The sequence below is a fragment of the Salmo salar genome, chromosome ssa10 (assembly GCF_905237065.1).
Source record: "Salmo salar chromosome ssa10, Ssal_v3.1, whole genome shotgun sequence".
NCBI lineage: Eukaryota > Metazoa > Chordata > Actinopteri > Salmoniformes > Salmonidae > Salmo > Salmo salar.
The window spans coordinates 63085321-63104451 of NC_059451.1; the positions used below are offsets into that span (position 1 = coordinate 63085321).

Below are 19131 nucleotides of genomic sequence, written 5' to 3' on the forward strand. Positions count from 1 at the left end.
TTGTTCTCGCTTAAGTTCTTCCCGTAGTGGGACTTCTGGAGAACATTGGTCTACGTTTTGATCGTCCTTCAACCCTTTGTTACCCTTGTGCTCTGACACTTTTGGTGGGTTGGGTGCAGGAACGTAGCGAACGGGTCGATTGTAGCGGTAGTCATGTTGATGGCTACGTATTTTACAGTTATTTAGACCGCGGAGGTTATTGGAATCAGGGTTTCGTGGTAGAAACTGTTGTTGTGCGTCATCTCTCGACGCTCCAATACCTGTTAATGCACCCTCTAACTGGAGTGAGTGCTCCTGGTTAAACTTCAAAACTGAGTGGTCAGGGCTCTTAGCGTTGTGAACTTTTGATGCCTAAAAAGCTGTGCTTGCAAGCTCTCTGAGTTGTAAGATAGGCAAGCCAACGTGGGCTGCAGGGCCCAAGTAGGTAATGAAGGTGGGATACATGTTCGACAGAAACATTTGTTTGAATGGTAACAGCTCTTCCATTCCTGTTTCTGTGAGTAGGCCAAAGTAAGCTGAACGAAGCCTATGATAGAAAGCTTGTGGGTGTTCGTTCCGAGCTTGTTTGACGGTGTTAGCCAGTGAGCTATCGTGTTTGCGAGTCGCAGAACCACTGAATTCTAATTTCAAAGCTGTGGCAAGTTTAGCATAGTCATTTAGCACGTGTTGCTGTTGTAGACGAATGAACCTCGTCACGTGTCTATTCGACGTTCACTTCAACAGGTAAACCCTGTCAGAACCCGTAGCGTTCGGGTAGCCACCCAACGCTTCCTCTGTCAGCTAGGAACGTCTCAGTATCGTTTGGCTGACCTGGAACGGGGTCAAAGGTGGGGAAATTCTTGACGAGTTTGTCAAGGTATTCTGCGCCAAGTGGGCGGAGAGGGTTGGCTTCATCCTGTGGAGAAATTGGGGCCGAAAGGCCAAGAGAAGAAGCCAAGCCTTGTTGTTGTTGGCCAAGAGGCGCCATATTACTCAGTGCCGAAGGGCCAAGAGGAGAAGACTGAGGGACACATGAGGGAGGCAAGGTCTGAAACCTATTGTCTTCACTCCTGTGAGTACAGGGCTCCGGTTGCTTGGATGGGAAGTCGCGCTGTAGAGCATGACCATTCTGGATTTCCTCCAGATGGTACCTAAGGGTGGAATTCTGCTGCATTGCAGAGTCCACTTGAGCGCTTAGAGTACTGATTTTGGACACGTGAGTGTCACACCTGCTCCTTTCGGTCTCAAACTTATCTGTCATGGTTTGCAGATAGAGGTCTTGAGTACGGAGCGAGACATTCAGTGATGAGATTTCCTTTGCTTGCTTAGAAATCAATATTTCCATCCTCATCACCTGAGTTCTCTCATCATTCATTTGGTCAGCGACTTCAATAAGTTCTGCTGATTTGTCATCCAACTTAGTCATTGTGTTCATCAACTGATCGTCTTTGGTCTGCAGCGCTTTGAGGAGCACCGTGTTATTTTGAGTAACATTCAACAAAACAGCATGCATGTTGTCAAGTTGAGCGCTCCTGTTTGTAGATAACTCTTCGGATTTATCTAGTTTGGCGTGGACATCATCGTATTTAGTTTTGGCTAAATCGAGTTGTTCCTGTAGCATATGATTTTGTTCCTGTAGAAAACGATTTTGTTGAAGAGCTTGTGCTTGTTCATCGTCATACGTTTTTGCAATTACATTTAATTGTTCAGTTTTCGAACGCAGTTCCATAGCTAGCAGAATTTTTCCCTTGTCTGCATTTGTGTTTGGTTTCCCGGTTCTCTCCACCTGTCCCTTTATGTCTACCGTTACCTGCTCGTGCTTCAGCTGTGCACTGCGGTATTGGACAGATGGCAATCTCGGATGGCAAGACATCAGAGCTAGACTGGAGAGAACCTTTACGAGGCCTGCGCCCGATGGTTGATTTTGGAAAACATTGTTGTCTGCTTTTCCACTAATGGCATAATTAGGGTTGTTATCGCTGCTGAGGTCAGAGATCAATCCATTTACGGGTGGAGGTTCACTAATTAGCGGGCGAGTGGGAACCACCCCCTCTGATAGCTTGCACATTATTAGAACATTTGAAAGGAAAAAATTGTTTTTCCTAATTTTCCAAAATTTGGTTTTGGAATGTGGAAAACTGCAAAGACGATTTTTATCTATTTATAGACGTTAATGAACCATCAGTACTGTACAGTACTGTGGAAGTTGGACGTGAATGAATTTGCAAAAGCAAATTGAATTAATCAATGCCAATGATTAGTCCTACCTGGGTAGGCTATCTGGGTATTAAACTTGAATTACCTGAGAGGTTGCTTCATCCAGGTTAATATGCAAAGTTTAAGTTGTCTCATTTAATTGGAAGAACCTAGAAAGGTATGTTCGACAATTTAACTAAATAAATTGAATGAGACGATAATCCATACAATCTCCATTGATTGGATATCATAAGTGTAAACCGTAGTTCAAATGTTGGGACCCTTCACCACTAGGGTACGCACCTCCCTGGGGCTGAACGTCCGTAAAGGGGTTTTACTGACTGTGCCTTGCTAAAGCAGATTTTACTGATTAATCTATTTATGATATATCAAACCTGTATAGGCTATCTGGGAATTAACTTTCAATTAACCTGAGAGCATTGCTTCATCTAAGTTAAGTTTGGAAAAAGTTAATCATGTCTCACTGTAAACGCCCAATCAATTTTGGATATTATTTGAAAGATCCACTTGAAAAGGTAAATCTGGCAATTTCACTTGTTAGTTAAATTGAATGAGACGTGCTCCACGTTTGAATTTCCCCTAGAGATGTACTGGCAATTCTTCCCCACCAGGGTGCAGAATGCTGAAATTAAATGGAAGTACAAAGGTCGGACTTCCGTCGCGCTAGCGGAGAAATTTTAAACGTGTTACGGTGGAGGGTAAAATGTTCCCTCTCTGTTAGCTTACCCGTAATGCTAAGCTATTGCTACTTGGTTCAGGAGTATCCTTCCAAGCACCAAAATAGGAAAGGGTGGGTTTTCTAGTGACGTCTCACCTTAACCCCATTCAGCATATTCTGCTAGCGTTTATGCTGACCGGAGCGACACGGTACTTAAATACAGATACGCATACGGTCTGCCCACACTGTCTTAGTGCGGTAGGCAAATTATTCGGCTCGGTTTACCGGACAGTTACTTCTAATTTCTAACCTTACTCTAGAAGTTAATATTTACCGACAGAAATAGTACCATTTGGCCTAACGGACTAAATCTGGAATTTAAATCCTCACTGCTATCGACATAAGACCGGAGCTACTCTAAATAGCTTCTCTCAATGGAAAATGCACAATCACTTTGTTTACATAGCAGGCTGTTTGTACAATTCTGTTTGCACAATTGATATATAGAATTTCACAGCAAAGTCCAATTCTATCTTAGATTCCTCGCACGGGGGCTCCAATATGTCGTGTCTTTGGGGGTACCATTAAACTGAAGATATGTTTATCAATTAGCTCCCTGTAATTATTATCACGCGATTAAACTGATTAATCGTTTAATTGTAATTATAACTAGGAGGTCGGGGCACCAAGGAGAATATTCAGATTACAAAGCTATAATTTTACTAATATAACTTTCCTGTAGCTCAGTTGGTAGAGCATGGTGTTTGCAACGCCAGGGGTTGTGGGTTCGATTCCCACGGGGGGCCAGCACAGGAAAATAATTATATGAAATGTATGCATTCACTACTGTAAGTCGCTCTGGATAAGAGCGTCTGCTAAATGACTAAAATGTAAAAAATGTAAAATGTCTGTACTATAATCTTATATTCTATTATAGTATAGGTCGATTATCTTCTAAGTTTAAAGGGTGTATTTACCTCTAGTCCAGTCTCATTCCAAAACGTCGTAAATTGTTGTATCTGCACGAACCCAGTCTTTACTAAAATCATCCATACATCAATTGTCTTAAAATCATTTATTTACTACACTAAGTAATTAACAGAAAAACATACAAACAGTAATTATCGTCAACAAAGGATTGGTATCGGAATGTGCCCTTGTGGGCTAAACAGGCTGGTCGGCCTGTTGAACAATGGGTCATAAATGGTCAGCTGAGAAGTTTACACAGAGTTCATTAATATTACAATTGACAATTGAAGGCTCACTCATTCGGGAACAATTGCAATCAATATATATTTACGCTCAGTGTGTCGTTCTGATTCTTGTTGGAGAGTAGTTCTGTTGGGGAGTTTTGTCCGCGTTCTCTCTCGGTTAGAATGGATCTTTCAGAGCGACCTTCATTAATGTCGTCATCGAATGGTTGCTTCGTTGGTCTTCACGTTCAATGATATAATTTACTTAGCTGCAGACTAATAATTAATATCAAAGACTTGTTCTTATTCTGTCAGTATCGATAGTCTAAAAGTTAACCACGTGGTATGGTTCACTTTCAGTAGAGGAATTAGATGGTAGAACCTATTTGGCCAACGGAGTGTAGGCCTGGTCTGGAGAAATGTAAATCAGGGGGTGTTTTATAGTGCCCATCGAACAGGCTGGTCAAATGACGCCGGGTCCTGTATATGTCCCTGGGGCGTGCCTATGACTGAGTTAGATTTGGTTACAGAAATACAATTCTATCACATTACATCAGTACATAGCATCTCAATGTCTTACAAAAGCTTTATCCTTATCAATACATTCCATACACCCATATGAGGCAAGTCTTAAACTGAGTCTATTATATAAACAGTTTTATGGTAATATGGCTATATTGTCTCTTCTGAGTATCACAAAATTGTACCAAGCGGATGAGTTCGTAGCTGGATTCTTCAACAATCTTCCATACCTTCTCCAGCACACACATGTCGCTCGGTTCTCCAATTCTATGAGTTGGAAGAATTTCCTTTGTCTCTCTATGAAACATGGGGTAGGAGATTCTCCTCAGAGGGTTTTTTACAACCCTGGGTTGGGGGGAAGGTAGGTTGGGTGATGGTACGAAGGGGAGGGGGTCAACTGTCCTTCCTGTACCCAAAGAGGCCAACGTCATGACAGTACCATTCTTTATTCATGGCTGTGTTCTTAGGCAAAATTGTGAGTGAGCCACTCCCTTGGCTGAGAAGCAACCCCACACATGAATGGTCTCAGGATGCTTTACTGTTGGCATGACACAGGACTGATGGTAGCACTCACCTTGTCTTCTCCGGACAAGCTTTTTTCCGGATGCCCCAAACAATCGGAAAAGGGATTCTTCAGAGAAAATGACTTTACCCCAGTCCTCAGCAGTCCAATCCCTGTACCTTTTGTAGAATATCAGTCTGTCCCTGATGTTTTTCCTGGAGAGAAGTGGCTTCTTTGCTGCCCTTCTTGACACCAGGCCATCCTCCAAAAGTCTTTGCCTCACTGTGCGTGCAGATGCACTCACACCTGCCTGCTGCCATTCCTGAGCAAGCTCTGTTCTGGTGGTGCCCCGATCCCGCAGCTGAATCAACTTTAGGAGACGGTCCTGACGCTTGCTGGACTTTCTTGGGCGCCCTGAAGCCTTCTTCACAACAATTGAACCGCTCTCCTTGAAGTTCTTGATGATCCGATAAATGTTTGATTTAGGTGCAATCTTACTGGCAGCAATATCCTTGCCTGTGAAGCCCTTTTTGTTCAAAGCAATGATGACGGCATGTGTTTCCTTGGAGGTAACCATGATTGACAGAGGAAGAACAATGATTCCAAGCACCACCCTCCTTTTTGAAGCTTCCAGTCTGTTATTCAAACTCAATCAGCATGACAGAGTGATCTCCAGCCTTGTCCTCGTCAACACTCACACCTGTGTTAATGAGAGAATCACTGACATGGTGTCAGCTGGTCCTTTTGTGGCAGGGCTGAAATGCAGTGGAAATGTTTTTGGGGGATTCAGTTCATTTGCATGGCAAAGAGGGACATTGCAATTAATTGCAATTCATCTGATCATTCTGCAAATTGCAAATTGCCATCATACAAACTGAGGCAGCAGACTTTGTGAAAATGTATATTTGTGTCATTCTCAACTTTTGGCCACAACTGTAGACATTGTTAATGTTGTAAATGACAATTGTAGCTGGAAACGGCATATTGTTTTTTAATGGAATATCTACATATTGGCATGCTGGTAGCTTCATTAAATAGTACTCGCAAAACACCAGTCTCAACGTCAACAGTGAAGAGGCGACTCCGGGATGCTGGCCTTCTAGGTAGAGTTCCTCTGTCCATTGTCTGTGTTCTTTTGCCCATCTTAATCTTTTATTTTTATTGGCCAGTCTGAGATATAGCTTTTTCTTTGCAACTCTGCCTAGAAGGCCAGCATTCCGGAGTCACCTCTTCACTGTTGACATTGAGGCTGGTGTTCTGCGGTTACTATTTAATGAAGCTGCCAGTTGAGGACTTGTGAGGCGTCTGTTTCTCAAACTAGACACACTAATGTACTTGTCCTCTTGCTTAGTTATGCACCGGGGCCTCCCACTTCTTTATTTTCTGGTTAGAGTCAGGTTGCGCAGTTCTGTGAAGGGAGTGAGTAGTACACAGCGTTGTACGAGATCTTCAGTTTCTTGGCAATTTCTAGCATTGAATAGCCTTCATGTCTCAGAACAAGAATAGACTGACGAGTTTCAGAAGAAAGTCCTTTGTTTCTGGCCATTTTGGCCCTGTAATCGAACGCACAAATGCTGATGCTCCAGATACTCAACTAGTCTAAAGAAGGCCAGTTTTATTGCTTCATTAATTAGCACAACAGTTTTCGGCTGTGCTAACATAATTGCAAAAGGGTTTTCTAATGATCAATTAGCCTTTTAAAATGATAAACTTGGATTAGCTAACACAACATGCCATTGGAACACAGGAGTGATGGTTGCTGATAATGGGCCTCTTTACGCCTATGTAGATATTCTATAAAAAATCTGCCATTTCCAGCTACAATAGTAATTTACAACATTAACAATGTCTACACTGTATTTCTTATCAATATGATGTTATTTTAGTGTGTGTGTGTGTGTGTGTGTGTGTGTGCGCTTTGTTCTTGAAAGGTCTCTACCCTCTGGAGTATAGTTCATTGCCTTCTCAAGCCATCCATAAAACAATCAATCTAGAATCTATTACCCGGATTCTTGGATCCATTTCATAACTGTTAAGTCCTGCAGTGTGAGAAGACAAGCATGGTGAGGGTGAAAATATATCTCAGTCTGACACACACACACACACACACACACTCTTTAACACACAACACATACCAGATCTGCATGCACTGTTACAGCACTGCAAGTGTTCACCTACACCACCCTCAGACCTACCAACATGCACTCATTTTGCGTACCAACTACGCAATTCTCTGTCCATGTACGCAGGTACCAGATCCGAGTTAAAAGTACGTAGAAATGAATAGGGCCTGATTTATTTATTTATTCTTTTTTAACATTTGAATAAAAAATAAATCCACTGAGTAAATCTAACAGCCCGATTCTCGAGCTGCAACACACAGAGATGTATGGAGTTTGTGCCAACGGACATGGAGATTAACACATCATTATTGGACGTAGCTACCCCGTGTCTGCCCCTCCTCCTGTTTGTTGTGATGCTGAGTTTGCTGACTGTCAGCTGTAAGCTCAGGAACGAATCCCTTTTTGACTCTGTGTTGTGGAAAGGTAAACACTAATTGTTTCAAGCTAACGTTAGCGAACATAAGATTAACATTCAGTGGGCTCTAAAGGGCCAGCAGTTCACACGCATTTGCTAGTGAAATAAATAAAATGTAAATACGGAAAATAACTGGTCACATTTGTGCGAGTGTGACATACAGTTGAAGTCGGAATTTTCCATAAACCTTTTCCAAATACATTTAAACTCAGTTTTTCACAATTTCTGACATTTAATCCTAGTTAAAATTCCCTGTCTTAGGTCAGTTAGGATCCCCACTTTATTTTAAGAATGTGCAATGTCATAATAATACAGAAAATTATTTGCAATAATTATGCAATGTCATAATAATACAGAGAATTATTTATTTCAGCTTTTATTTCTTTCATCACAGTCCCAGTGGGTCAGAAGTTTACATACACTCAATTAGTATTTGGTAGCATTGCCTTTAAATTGTTTAACTTGGGTCAAATATTTCAGGAAGCCTTCCACAAGCTTCCCACAATAAGTTGGGTGAATTTTGTCCCATTCCTCCTGACAGAGCTGGTGTAACTGAGTCAGGTTTGTAGGCCTCCTTGCACACACACGCTTTTTCATTTCTGCCCACAAATTTTCTATAGGATTGAGGTCAGGGCTTTGTGATGGCCACTCCAATACCTTGACTTTGTTGTCCTTAAGCCATTTTGCCACAACTTTGGAAGTATGCTTGGGGTCATTGTCCATTTGGAAGACCCATTTGCGACCAAGCTTTAACTTCCTGACTAATGTCTTGAGATGTTTCTTCAATATATCCACATAATTGTCCATCCTCATGATGCCATCTATTTTGTGAAGTGCACCAGACCCTCCTGCAGCAAAGCACCCCCAGAACATGATGCTGCCACCCCCGTGCTTCACGGTTGGGATGGTGTTCTTCAGCTTGCAAGCCTCCCCCTTTTTCCTCCAAACATAACAATGGTCATTATGGCCAAACAGTTCTATTTTTGTTTCATCAGACGAGAGGACATTTCTCCAAAAAGTACGATCTTTGTCCCCATGTGCAGTTGCAAACCGTAGTCTGGCTTTTTCATGGCGGTTTTGGAGCAGTGGCTTCTTCCTTGCCGAGCGGCCTTTCAGGTAATGTCGATATAGGACTCGTTTTACTGTGGATATAGATACTTTTGTACCTGTTTCCTCCAGCATTTTCACAAGGTCCTTTGCTGTTGTTCTGGGATTGATTTGCACTTTTCGCACCAAAGGAGACAGAATACGTCTCCTTCCTGAGTGGTATGACGGCTGCGTGGTCCCATGGTATTTATATTTGCGTACTGTTGTTTGTACAGATGAACGTGGTACCTTCAGGCATTTGGAAACGGCTCCCAAGGATGAACCAAACTTGTGGAGGTCTACCATTTTTTTCTGAGTTTTTTTCTGAGGCACTGAGTTTGAAGGTAGGCCTTGATATACAGGTACACCTCCAATTTACCCAAATGATGTCAATTAGCCTATCAGAAGCTTCTAAAGCCATGACATAATTTTCTGGAATTTTCCAAGCTGTATAAAGGCACAGTCAACTTAGTGTATGTAAACATCTGACCCACTGGAATTGTGATACAGTGAATTATAAGTAAAATAATCTGTCTGTAAACAATTGTTGGAAAAATACTTGTGTCATGCACAATGTAGATGTCCTAACCGACTTGCCAAAACTATAGTTTGTTAATAATACATTTGTGGAGTGGTTGAAAAATGAGTTTGAATGATTCCAACCTAAGTGTATGTAAACTTCCGACTTCAACTATATATTTAATTCTGCGTCCCATTAGCTGTATTTTCCACGTAACATTACGAGGATCATGCAACCTGATAGATTGTAACTGTAATTATGATCCACGTCACAAAAACCATTACAAAATTGTAATAAAAAATAAATATAAACATCTTGGCATTAAATGGAGTCAAGAGTTTAGAAGACTGCTTGATGAAGAATGAATTAGTGTCCGGTATTAGCTTAAAGGCAACTCTTCTAAAATGCCTTTTCACTAGATTTGAGATTTTATCCATTTTGAAAATCTGAAATGATGAATGCTTGCAAAGAAATACAATAGGCACTTTTACATAGGCTGAAACACCGGACTCTTCTAGCGGACAACGTTCAGATTCCCTTTGCAGTAGCCTACTTAAGCTTTGTGTAGCCAGTTTGCGGTCTGTGTCTATGCGATCATTTGTTTTTCTTTTTATGTTTTCAAAATGATTTTGCTTTTAGTGTTGATTAGGAACCGTGTCTAAAATGCCAATACTTTTGAGCTGGCCCTAGCAATTGGCCCTGTTTTTAGAGGGGACAAGCATTCCTCTACTATAGAGACTGAACATGGGGGCCAAGGTAAGCTGGATCTGAAGACCTTCTATGCAGAAACTTATTTTCTTATGCAGTAGACTACATGTTGCTGAAATTTCCATTTGGAGATGTGCTCCTCCAGCATGCAGCGGTCGCTGACATTGCAGTGGTCGCTGACAAGTTCTCATCCCTCAACTTTTTCATGACATGCTTTCTCTGCATTATTTCACTCAAGCTGGAGACTCATATCTCCCTCACTAACTTTAAGCATCAGCTGTCAGTGCAGCTTACCGATCACTGCACCTGTACACAGCCCATCTGTAAATAGCCCACCCAACTACGTCATCCCCATGTTATTTATTTTTGCTCTTTTGCACCCCAGTATCTCTACTTGCACATCATCATCTGCATATCTATCACTCCAGTGTTAATGCTAAGTTGTAATTATTTTGCCACTATGGCCTATTTATTGCCTTACCTCCCTAATCTTACTACATTTGCACACACTGTATATAGATTGTTCTATTGTGTTATTAAATATACATTTGTTTATCCCATGTCTAACTCTGTTTTTGTTGCACTGCTTTGCTTTATCTTGGCCAGGTCCCAGTTGTAAATGAGAACTTGTTGTCAACTGGCCTACCTAGGTAAATAAAGGTGAAATAAAAAGATTCTGGAGAGAAATCGGCACAATGAAAAGGGGGGTCAGCCCGGTCTACTCCCACCTTCCGGCTGTGATGTTGGGCTATTGGTCATATTCCACAGCAATGGAGACTGCGAACTAATATTCAGTCTCGTTTCCGAGAACAAAACCCAGTACAGAGCCTCCCTGAGGCCCTCGTTACCAAGGTTTCAATGGTTGCCAGAGGAACTGTTTGCCACAGAGAAGTCTACCCTGATGCCCTGCTGCATAAAATATTCTAGCTATCAGGCAAATCTGTCTAGGAAATGATTTCCTGAACATTTGAAGGTCTCCAGAAGATTTGTTGTCACCCACTTTTTCTTATCATAGCTTTTTTGTTTTTATTATGGATATGTTTATTTGTTACTGATGCTCTGCTTCAATCATTTGATCTTATCACGTCAGAGTTGAAAAAAAATGTATTGTAGCTTGTTATTATTTGTTTAATAAAATAAAAAAACTCAGAATAAAGCCTTTGTGTTCTTTCTAACTAGATCTTGTTAGTGACTTTTACCGTATGTGTAAATGGAATGCTGTCAAGAAAGTATTCCAACCTTTTATAGACTTGATCTGGTACAATTCTATAATTGCAATCAGACTCACAAACAGCACGAGCATGCGGGGAAAGAAAACCCCAATTCGGCACGTGCTATGCGCGCGAGTTTTATCTCCAATTTGCCGCACGCGTCTTGTACTCCTAAAAAGTTGGACAGGGTTGGCAGGGTCTGTACCCTTTGTCCTTTAAAATACATGTGCGCACACACAAACGCACGCACGCACGCACACACACACACACACACACACACACACACACACACACACACACACACACACACCAGTGATTCATATAGCTAGGCATGGGCAATAGCAGAGCAATCCCTCCTGAGTTGGTGATATAGACTCTTCAAGAAGCAGAAGCCTCATGTCACCATGAGCTGGAGAGCCCAGCGTTATAGGGCTAAATCTAGAAATAGGTCACTCAAAAGCCATTTTCACTTTTGGCCTAATACAATGTCAATTGCACATATTTGTTCCAGCCCAGCACACCTGATTCAACTGATCAAATGCTCAGTGTTTAACTTAGTTGAATCACATGGGTTAGTGCTGGGCTAAAACAAAAATATACAGCCCCTGGGGGGTTCTCCCGGAACAGATTGAAACACTGCTTCTGTACATTGATCCAAAAATCATTGGTCTGTGTGTACACGTTTCAGGAGGATTTTCCAAGTGAAAGTAGTAGCAAGAGCATTAGTGGCAGGTTCATTCATACATTTGGATTAGGCTAAAGATTGTTGTCTTTAGCGGGATTACAACGGATTTGCAAGGGAAATGTTAAATACTGTTTTTTTCCTTTAAAATAAATGCCTCTTATTTCTATCTGATCCTCAGTGCTCATTACTCCATATCTTGGTTCTTAGACAAGATTATGGCTATAGGCCTCCCAGTCTTGGACAGAATCTTACACGAGTGATCGGAGGCTTGCTTTATTCCCTTCAGGCGATATTCAGATCTTTGGTAGCCTATTTAGGATCTAAATGATAAGGCAGCCAAGAGTATTTTGGATTGGTGTGTACTAACAGATGTTTTCAGTTTTAACATCAAGAAATCTCATGCAGTCTTTAATGAAATTCCAGGCCTAACCAAAATGTCCACGGAAGATGAGAAGGGACTCAGAACAAGGACAAGCCAACAGCTTTTAATGTCTTACTTTTTTTTATACAGTTCCCTGAAGTGTATGCATCGAAGTCTACAATACACTTTCTCTGACGAGTGACACAGTGGTTATTCTTATTGCTATTTAATTCCCGTCACTCAAGCTGTGTGAGTTTTCTGTGGTCCTTTTCACCCTGACTGGGGACCCCCAACGAACCATTACTCTGGAGAAAAGCTTGAGGGATCTAGGGATTTCTGCCATGGTGGACAAAATTAGGGCACTGTTAACTAAAGCCCGCTGACAAAATCACTTTCCAAGTGCCTCCTTAAGCCTCTCTGAAAACCACTCGAGGAGAGATTTACTTTCGAACCACATGGTGGCTAGTTGGACAGACTTACTACCAGCTGTTCTGTTCTGGTTGGTGTCCTGAATTTCGCCCCAGGACCTATCGCAGGGAGGAACTAGGCAGCATATGTAGCTACTGTACATGAGAACTAAAGTATGAGAATACTGTCAGAGGAATAGGGTTGTCGGATGTCTTAGGTTCTCTATACAGGCGAATCGTTTGACTCAATAACTTGGTGATGATGAACTGTTGATGTTTGAAACGTGCATTGTTGTTGTAATCTCTTTCCTTTCGCAGGTCAATCCAGAGCCAACATGATCCCGCTGAAGCACCCACGGAGCATCAAGGCTTCGGATGACACCCTGGCCGACTTGGACGAGGAGGCCTCCAAAGCCACTCCGCCCCCGCTGCCCAAGAAGTCGGTAGCCCGCCCCAGCACAGAGACCTCCAGCCTGGGAAAGGAGCTCCCTCTGAGGCCCAAGCGTGAGGCGAAACCCGGGGGTACCAACCTGAGCGTGGCCAACCCCATGTACGACCTGGACTCCACCTGGGAGACGGGCAGCCACAGCTCCTCGCTCAGCTCCGAGGCCCGCCCTCATGACCAGGAGAGTGGGGACTCCCTAGAGAGACCTGTGGCGGCTGTCAACAAGGGCCGAGGGGCCAACAGCCTGTCGTGCCTGGCCTCGGCACCCAGCGCCACCACTGGGAGGGAGCGGCGGGGATGCCACAGTGCAGAGTCCCTGGCGGGTAAGGCCCGGACCACGGCCAGGTTGGGTGGGTGTGGCGGGAGCAGCAAGCTCCAGAGGCAGGCCCTCTACAATGGCATGGACAGCTGGGAGGAGGTGGTGGGTCGCATCCGGGGGCTGCACACGGACACACTGAGGAAGCTGGCGGGGAAGTGCGAGGACCGCTTTATGGCCGGGCAGAAGGACCACCTGCGCTTTGGCACGGACAGCTGGTCGCACTTCAGGCTGACCACAGGGAAGCCCTGCTGCGAAGCTGGAGACTCTGTTTACTACACTGCCTCCTACGCCAAGGATCCGTTGGTCAACTACGCAATCAAGGTATGACCAAAAGGTTTCAAAAGGAGGCCTTTGCACTCAAAGTAGTAGTAATACAATAATTTCATATTCCTTAGTGATTTATTTTGAGATCAAAATAAATATTGTGAGATCTCTTTGAGCTTCAAGAGAGCAGCTATATTTAAGTTAAATCGTTTTTAATAACTTGCCTAGTTAAATAAATATATATTTTTTAATCTTCACTTATTCATGAAAACTCTTCTAAATAATCTAGTTTAAGCCTGTTGGGCACTGAGTCCAGCATGTCTCTTGTTGCCATGGCTTGGAAGTCACCAGCTCTGTCCTCTCTCAACTACCCTCCCGCTGAAGGGAATTTCTTAGCTTTGAAAATAAAATATTACCAAGGGAATCATTTTATTATAGTAACTATCACATAGCACTCAGTGAAAGACATGCTCTGGAACTTTGGCAACTAGGAAATATTTTTTAAATCTCCCTCTTTGATCTAGATGTGTCAATGTGTACTTCATACATGCATAATCTATACTGAACAAAAATATAAACGCTACATGCAACCATTTCAATGATTTTAATGAGTTACAGTTCATATAAGGAAATCAGTCAATTGAAATACATTTGTTAGGCCCTAATCTATGGATTTCACATGACTGGGCAGGGGCGCAGCCATTGGTGGGCCAGCCAATCAGAATGAGTTTTTCCCCACAAAATGGCTTTATTACAGACAGCTGTTTAATCAGCTTCTTGATATGCCATACCTGTCAGGTGGATGGATTATCTTGGCAAAGGAGAAATGTTCACGAACATGGGATGTAAACAAATTTATGCACATCATTTGAGAGAAATAAGCTTTTTGTGCATATGGATAAATTCTGTGATCTTTTATTTCAGCTCATGAACCATGGGACCAACACTTCACAACCAGTAGAGCAGTGTTTCCCAAACTCGGTCCTCGGGATCCCAAGTGGTGCACGTTTAGTTTTTTTCCCCCCTAACACTACACAATTAATTCAAATGATCACAGCTTGATGATTAGTTGATTATTTGAATCAGCTGTGTAGTGTTAGGGCAGAAACCCAAATGTGCACCCCTTGGGGTCCCGAGAAACGAGTTTGGAAAACCCTGCAGTAGAGCGAGAAAGAGCAATGTGGGTTGATCTGGTTGATTGACAGCTGGGGACACTGGTGGCAAGACTTTTCATTAGTATTCTCTCTAAAGTGGCTACATTAGCGTGTTTGTGTGTGGGCAGCTTGCCGGATGGGAACTGAATATAAGCTTGGAGCTGGAGAGACAGTGCCTTCAGAAAGTATTCACACTTTTTCCACATTTTGTAATGTTACAGCCTGAATTTAAAATAAATTAAAAGTTGAACTGTCTTGAATCAATAAGTATTCAACCCCTTTGTTATGGCAAGCCTAAATAAGTTCAGGAATAAACATTTGCTTAACAAGTCACATAATAAGTTGCATGGACTCTGTGTGCAATAATAGTGTTTAACATGATTTTTTAATGACCAATTCATCTCTGTACCACACACATACAATTATCAAACACAGATTCAACCATAAAGACCAGGGATGTTTTCCAATCCCTCTCAAAGGGCACCTATTGATATATTTGTAAAAGAAAAAAGAAGCAAACATTGACCATGATGAAGTTATTAATTACACTAGCTCAGTTGGTAGAGCATGGTGTTTGCAACGCCAGGGTTATGCGTTCGATTCCCACGGGGGGCCAGCACGGGGGAAAAAAAATTATGGTATGAAATGTATGCATTCACTACTGTAAGTCGCTCTGGATAAGAGCGTCTGCTAAATGACTAAAATGTAAAAATGTAAATTGGAGTATCAATACACCCAGTCACTACAAAGATACAGGTGTCCTTCCTAGCTCAGTTGCTGGAGAGGAAGGAAACCCCATGATTTCATCATGAGGCCAGTGGTGACAAAAACAGTTACAGAGTTTAATGGCGATGATAGGAGAAAACTGAAGATGGATCAACAACGTTGTAGTTACTCCACAATACTAACCTAAATGACAGATTGATAATAAGGAAGCCTGTACAGAATACAAATATTCCAAAACATGCATCCTGTTTACGATAAGGCACTAAAGTAATACTGCCAAAAATGTGGCAAAGAAATGAACTATGTCCTGAATAGAAAGTATTATGTTTGGGGCAAATCCAACACATCACTGAGTACCACGCTTCATATTTTTTGTATTGTGTGTAGCTGCGTGAGATTTTTATTTTATTTGATCCATTTGAATTCAGGCTGTAACACAACAAAATGTGGAATAAGTCAAGGGGTGTGAGAATACTTTCTGAAGGCTCATAGCGGCTGCATTATTTACATGGCAGAAAAACCCTCAGCGCTCTACAAAGCACTTCAAAGCCTTCTCTCCACGTTAAGGGCAGGCTCAAGAGAAGGAGTGGTTTTCCCGGACGATTTCCCCGAGAAATAAGGCAAACAAGAGCATCCACATGCAGTCATAATAGCCGAGCGACCCAATTAAAAAAGTTTCCACCCTCCATAATATCAATGTGCCCCAGTTGTGTGCAGGAAGATAGCACTCTCTGCTCCCTCAACACATCAACAAAATAGATCTGTTTATGCATTTGAGTCATGACTATTTAACAGTGTGTTTATTATTCGCAGTCAGTCAGCTTCTCACAGATTTGCAGGAGCGCATCATATCTCCAAGGTTTTCGGAAAGCAATTTCTATTTCAATGTTAGGCTTCTGATAGCTCCATACTTGATACCAATTCAATGCATTTCAATTGAACTTCCTTAGGGAAAAATCACTCAATTCCATTTAAGTCCATTTTTGAATTAATTCAACTAGGCAAATGAAATTCAAAATGAATTTCAATGCAGCATGCATTTATGATAATAAATTGATCCCAACCCTGGTTTATTTAGGCTTATTCTCGCAGAGAAGTTTACCACGGACAGTGCGAGTGACTATTTCTAGCATTGAATCACTTCGCAGTTCAAACAACCCTGTGGGTGCAAATAAACTGTCACACTGACTCTCATCATCTCATAACAAAAGTGATGAGGAAAGTAAGGAAATGAATGAAGCGCTAGGCTATATAGAACTGTCAGGATCACTCATACCTATTATTTTCAGTTCAAAGGACGGACAACGAATGCTTATTACCATTTAGATGAAGTTGTATGTCCATTCTGTTTTAGTTTAGTCATCAGTGTGCACTTCTAGATGTGTTGTCCTGTTTCCCAAGTAGGCAAACTTTCAGACTAACTTTGATTTGCCTAAAAGAGCCACAATGTTAGAATTTAAACACATCAACCTGTATAGTCCAACAACAACAAAAAATTCTGAATGACATATTCAGACGTTTCCGGAGTTTCGATTTTTGACAGAGCCACAACATTAATTTGTTATTGTAATAACCATCCAGTAACAGCTCACCAAATATGAAATACAACTATTGTACAACTATAGTACAACTGAAAGCCCAAGGGTTATGCTGTCCTATATTTCTCCCTGTTTAGACCATTGCATGGCAAATGGTCAAGAAACAAAGGACAATGCCCAAGGACTAGTCAGGCCTTCCCCCTCTGAGCAGCCAAAATGTAGCTCTGTTACAGTATTCAGAGGACTGAGTGATAGATGCCAACCATGGATACTATATAATTATCCTTTCTAAAACGTGTTCACTGAGGATAACTCTGATGCTATCTACATGGATGGATGATCTCTGTGGTAACTGTTCTCTGAGGATAACTCTGATGCTATCTATATGGATGGATGATCTCTGTGGTAACTGATCTCTGAGGATAACTCTGATGCTATCTATATGGATGGATGATCTCTGTGGTAACTGTTCTCTGAGGATAACTCTGATGCTATCTATATGGATGGATGATCTCTGTGGTAACTGTTCACTGAGGATAACTCTGATGCTGTCTATATGGATGGATGATCTCTGTGGTAACTGTTCTCTGAGGATAACTCTGATAATATATATATATATATATATATATATATATATATATATATATATATATATATATATATATATATATATATGGATGGATGATCTCTGTGGTAACTTGTATCTGGACAGGGTGAACTCTACATTTCTCTGAGGTTTTATTGTCCTCTCAGGATTTCTGTTTTATTTACATTGGTTTAATCCCCCACACAAGCTCTTAAATACTGTGGACATGGGGCCTGGGAGTGTTTAGGTTACTGTAAACTTGGCATCGTTTGATTGGTGAATGGTGGTTGGTTTTGGGTTGAAACGTTAGTTTCAGATGTTATAATTGGAATGAAATGCCTTTTTCTCTCTATTATCCCATTTCCAGTTAATAGAGGAAGGTTGTATGATCAATTCTCATTTCCTAGGCCTCTGGGCTAGTAGGCATCTCTTTGTTCATGCTTTGTCTTCTAAGTTAACCTTACGATCAATATGCCTAGAATTATGCTTTGTTAATGTCAGTATTGCCTTGTTTAAGCGTATTCCTTTTATATGAATCCATTCATTTGACAAAGTAATTAAATACACTTGTATTTAGAATTCCATTCTCAGACATTGTCTATTACTGTAACTCAACTGTAGTGTTCTTGCATATTGCTAAATCATCTTTATGGAGTCAGATGAACATTTTAATAGGCTAATTGCTTAGTCTTATTACTAGCCGCATGTGAGGCATTTACAGTGCCTTGCGAAAGTATTCGGCCCCCTTGAACTTTTCGACCTTTTGCCACATTTCAGGCTTCAAACATAAAGATATAAAACTAATTTTTTGTGAAGAATCAACAACAAGTGGGACACAATCATGAAGTGGAACGAAATTTATTTGAATTTCAAACTTTTTTAACAAATAAAAAACTGACAAATTGGGCGTGCAAAATTATTCAGCCCCCTTAAGTTAATACTTTGTAGCGCCACCTTTTGCTGCGATTACAGCTGTAAGTCGCTTGGGGTATGTCTCTATCAGTTTTGCACATCGAGAGACTGACATTTTTGCCCATTCCTCCTTGCAAAACAGCTCAAGCTCAGTGAGGTTGGATGGAGAGCGTTTGTGAACAGCAGTTTTCAGTTCTTTCCACAGATTCTCGATTGGATTCAGGTCTGGACTTTGACTTGGCCATTCTAACACCTGGATATGTCTATTTGTGAACCATTCCATTGTAGATTTTGCTTTATGTTTTGGATCATTGTCTTGTTGGAAAACAAATCTCCGTCCCAGTCTCAGGTCTTTTGCAGACCCCATCAGGTTTTCTTCCAGAATGGTCCTGTATTTGGCTCCATCCATCTTCCCATCAATTTTAACCATCTTCCCTGCCCCTGCTGAAGAAAAGCAGGCCCAAACCATGATGCTGCCACCACCATGTTTGACAGTGGGGATGGTGTGTTCAGGGTGATGAGCTGTGTTGCTTTTACGCCAAACATAACATTTTGCATTGTTGCCAAAAAGTTCGATTTTGGTTTCATCTGACCAGAGCA

At 41.6% G+C, this 19131-nt stretch overlaps 1 protein-coding gene across 4 annotated transcripts in view; it reads left to right on the forward strand.

Annotated features, from left to right (window-relative positions):
- peak1 (pseudopodium-enriched atypical kinase 1) overlaps nucleotides 1–19131 on the forward strand; it is a 298688-nt gene that overhangs the window by 260441 nt on the left and 19116 nt on the right. For all 4 annotated transcript variants that reach the window (XM_014123825.2, XM_014123826.2, XM_014123828.2 and 1 more), the window contains one exon: nucleotides 12906–13672. In XM_014123825.2, the coding sequence (XP_013979300.1) occupies nucleotides 12906–13672 (767 nt within the window). The remainder of the gene's footprint in view (nucleotides 1–12905; nucleotides 13673–19131) is intronic.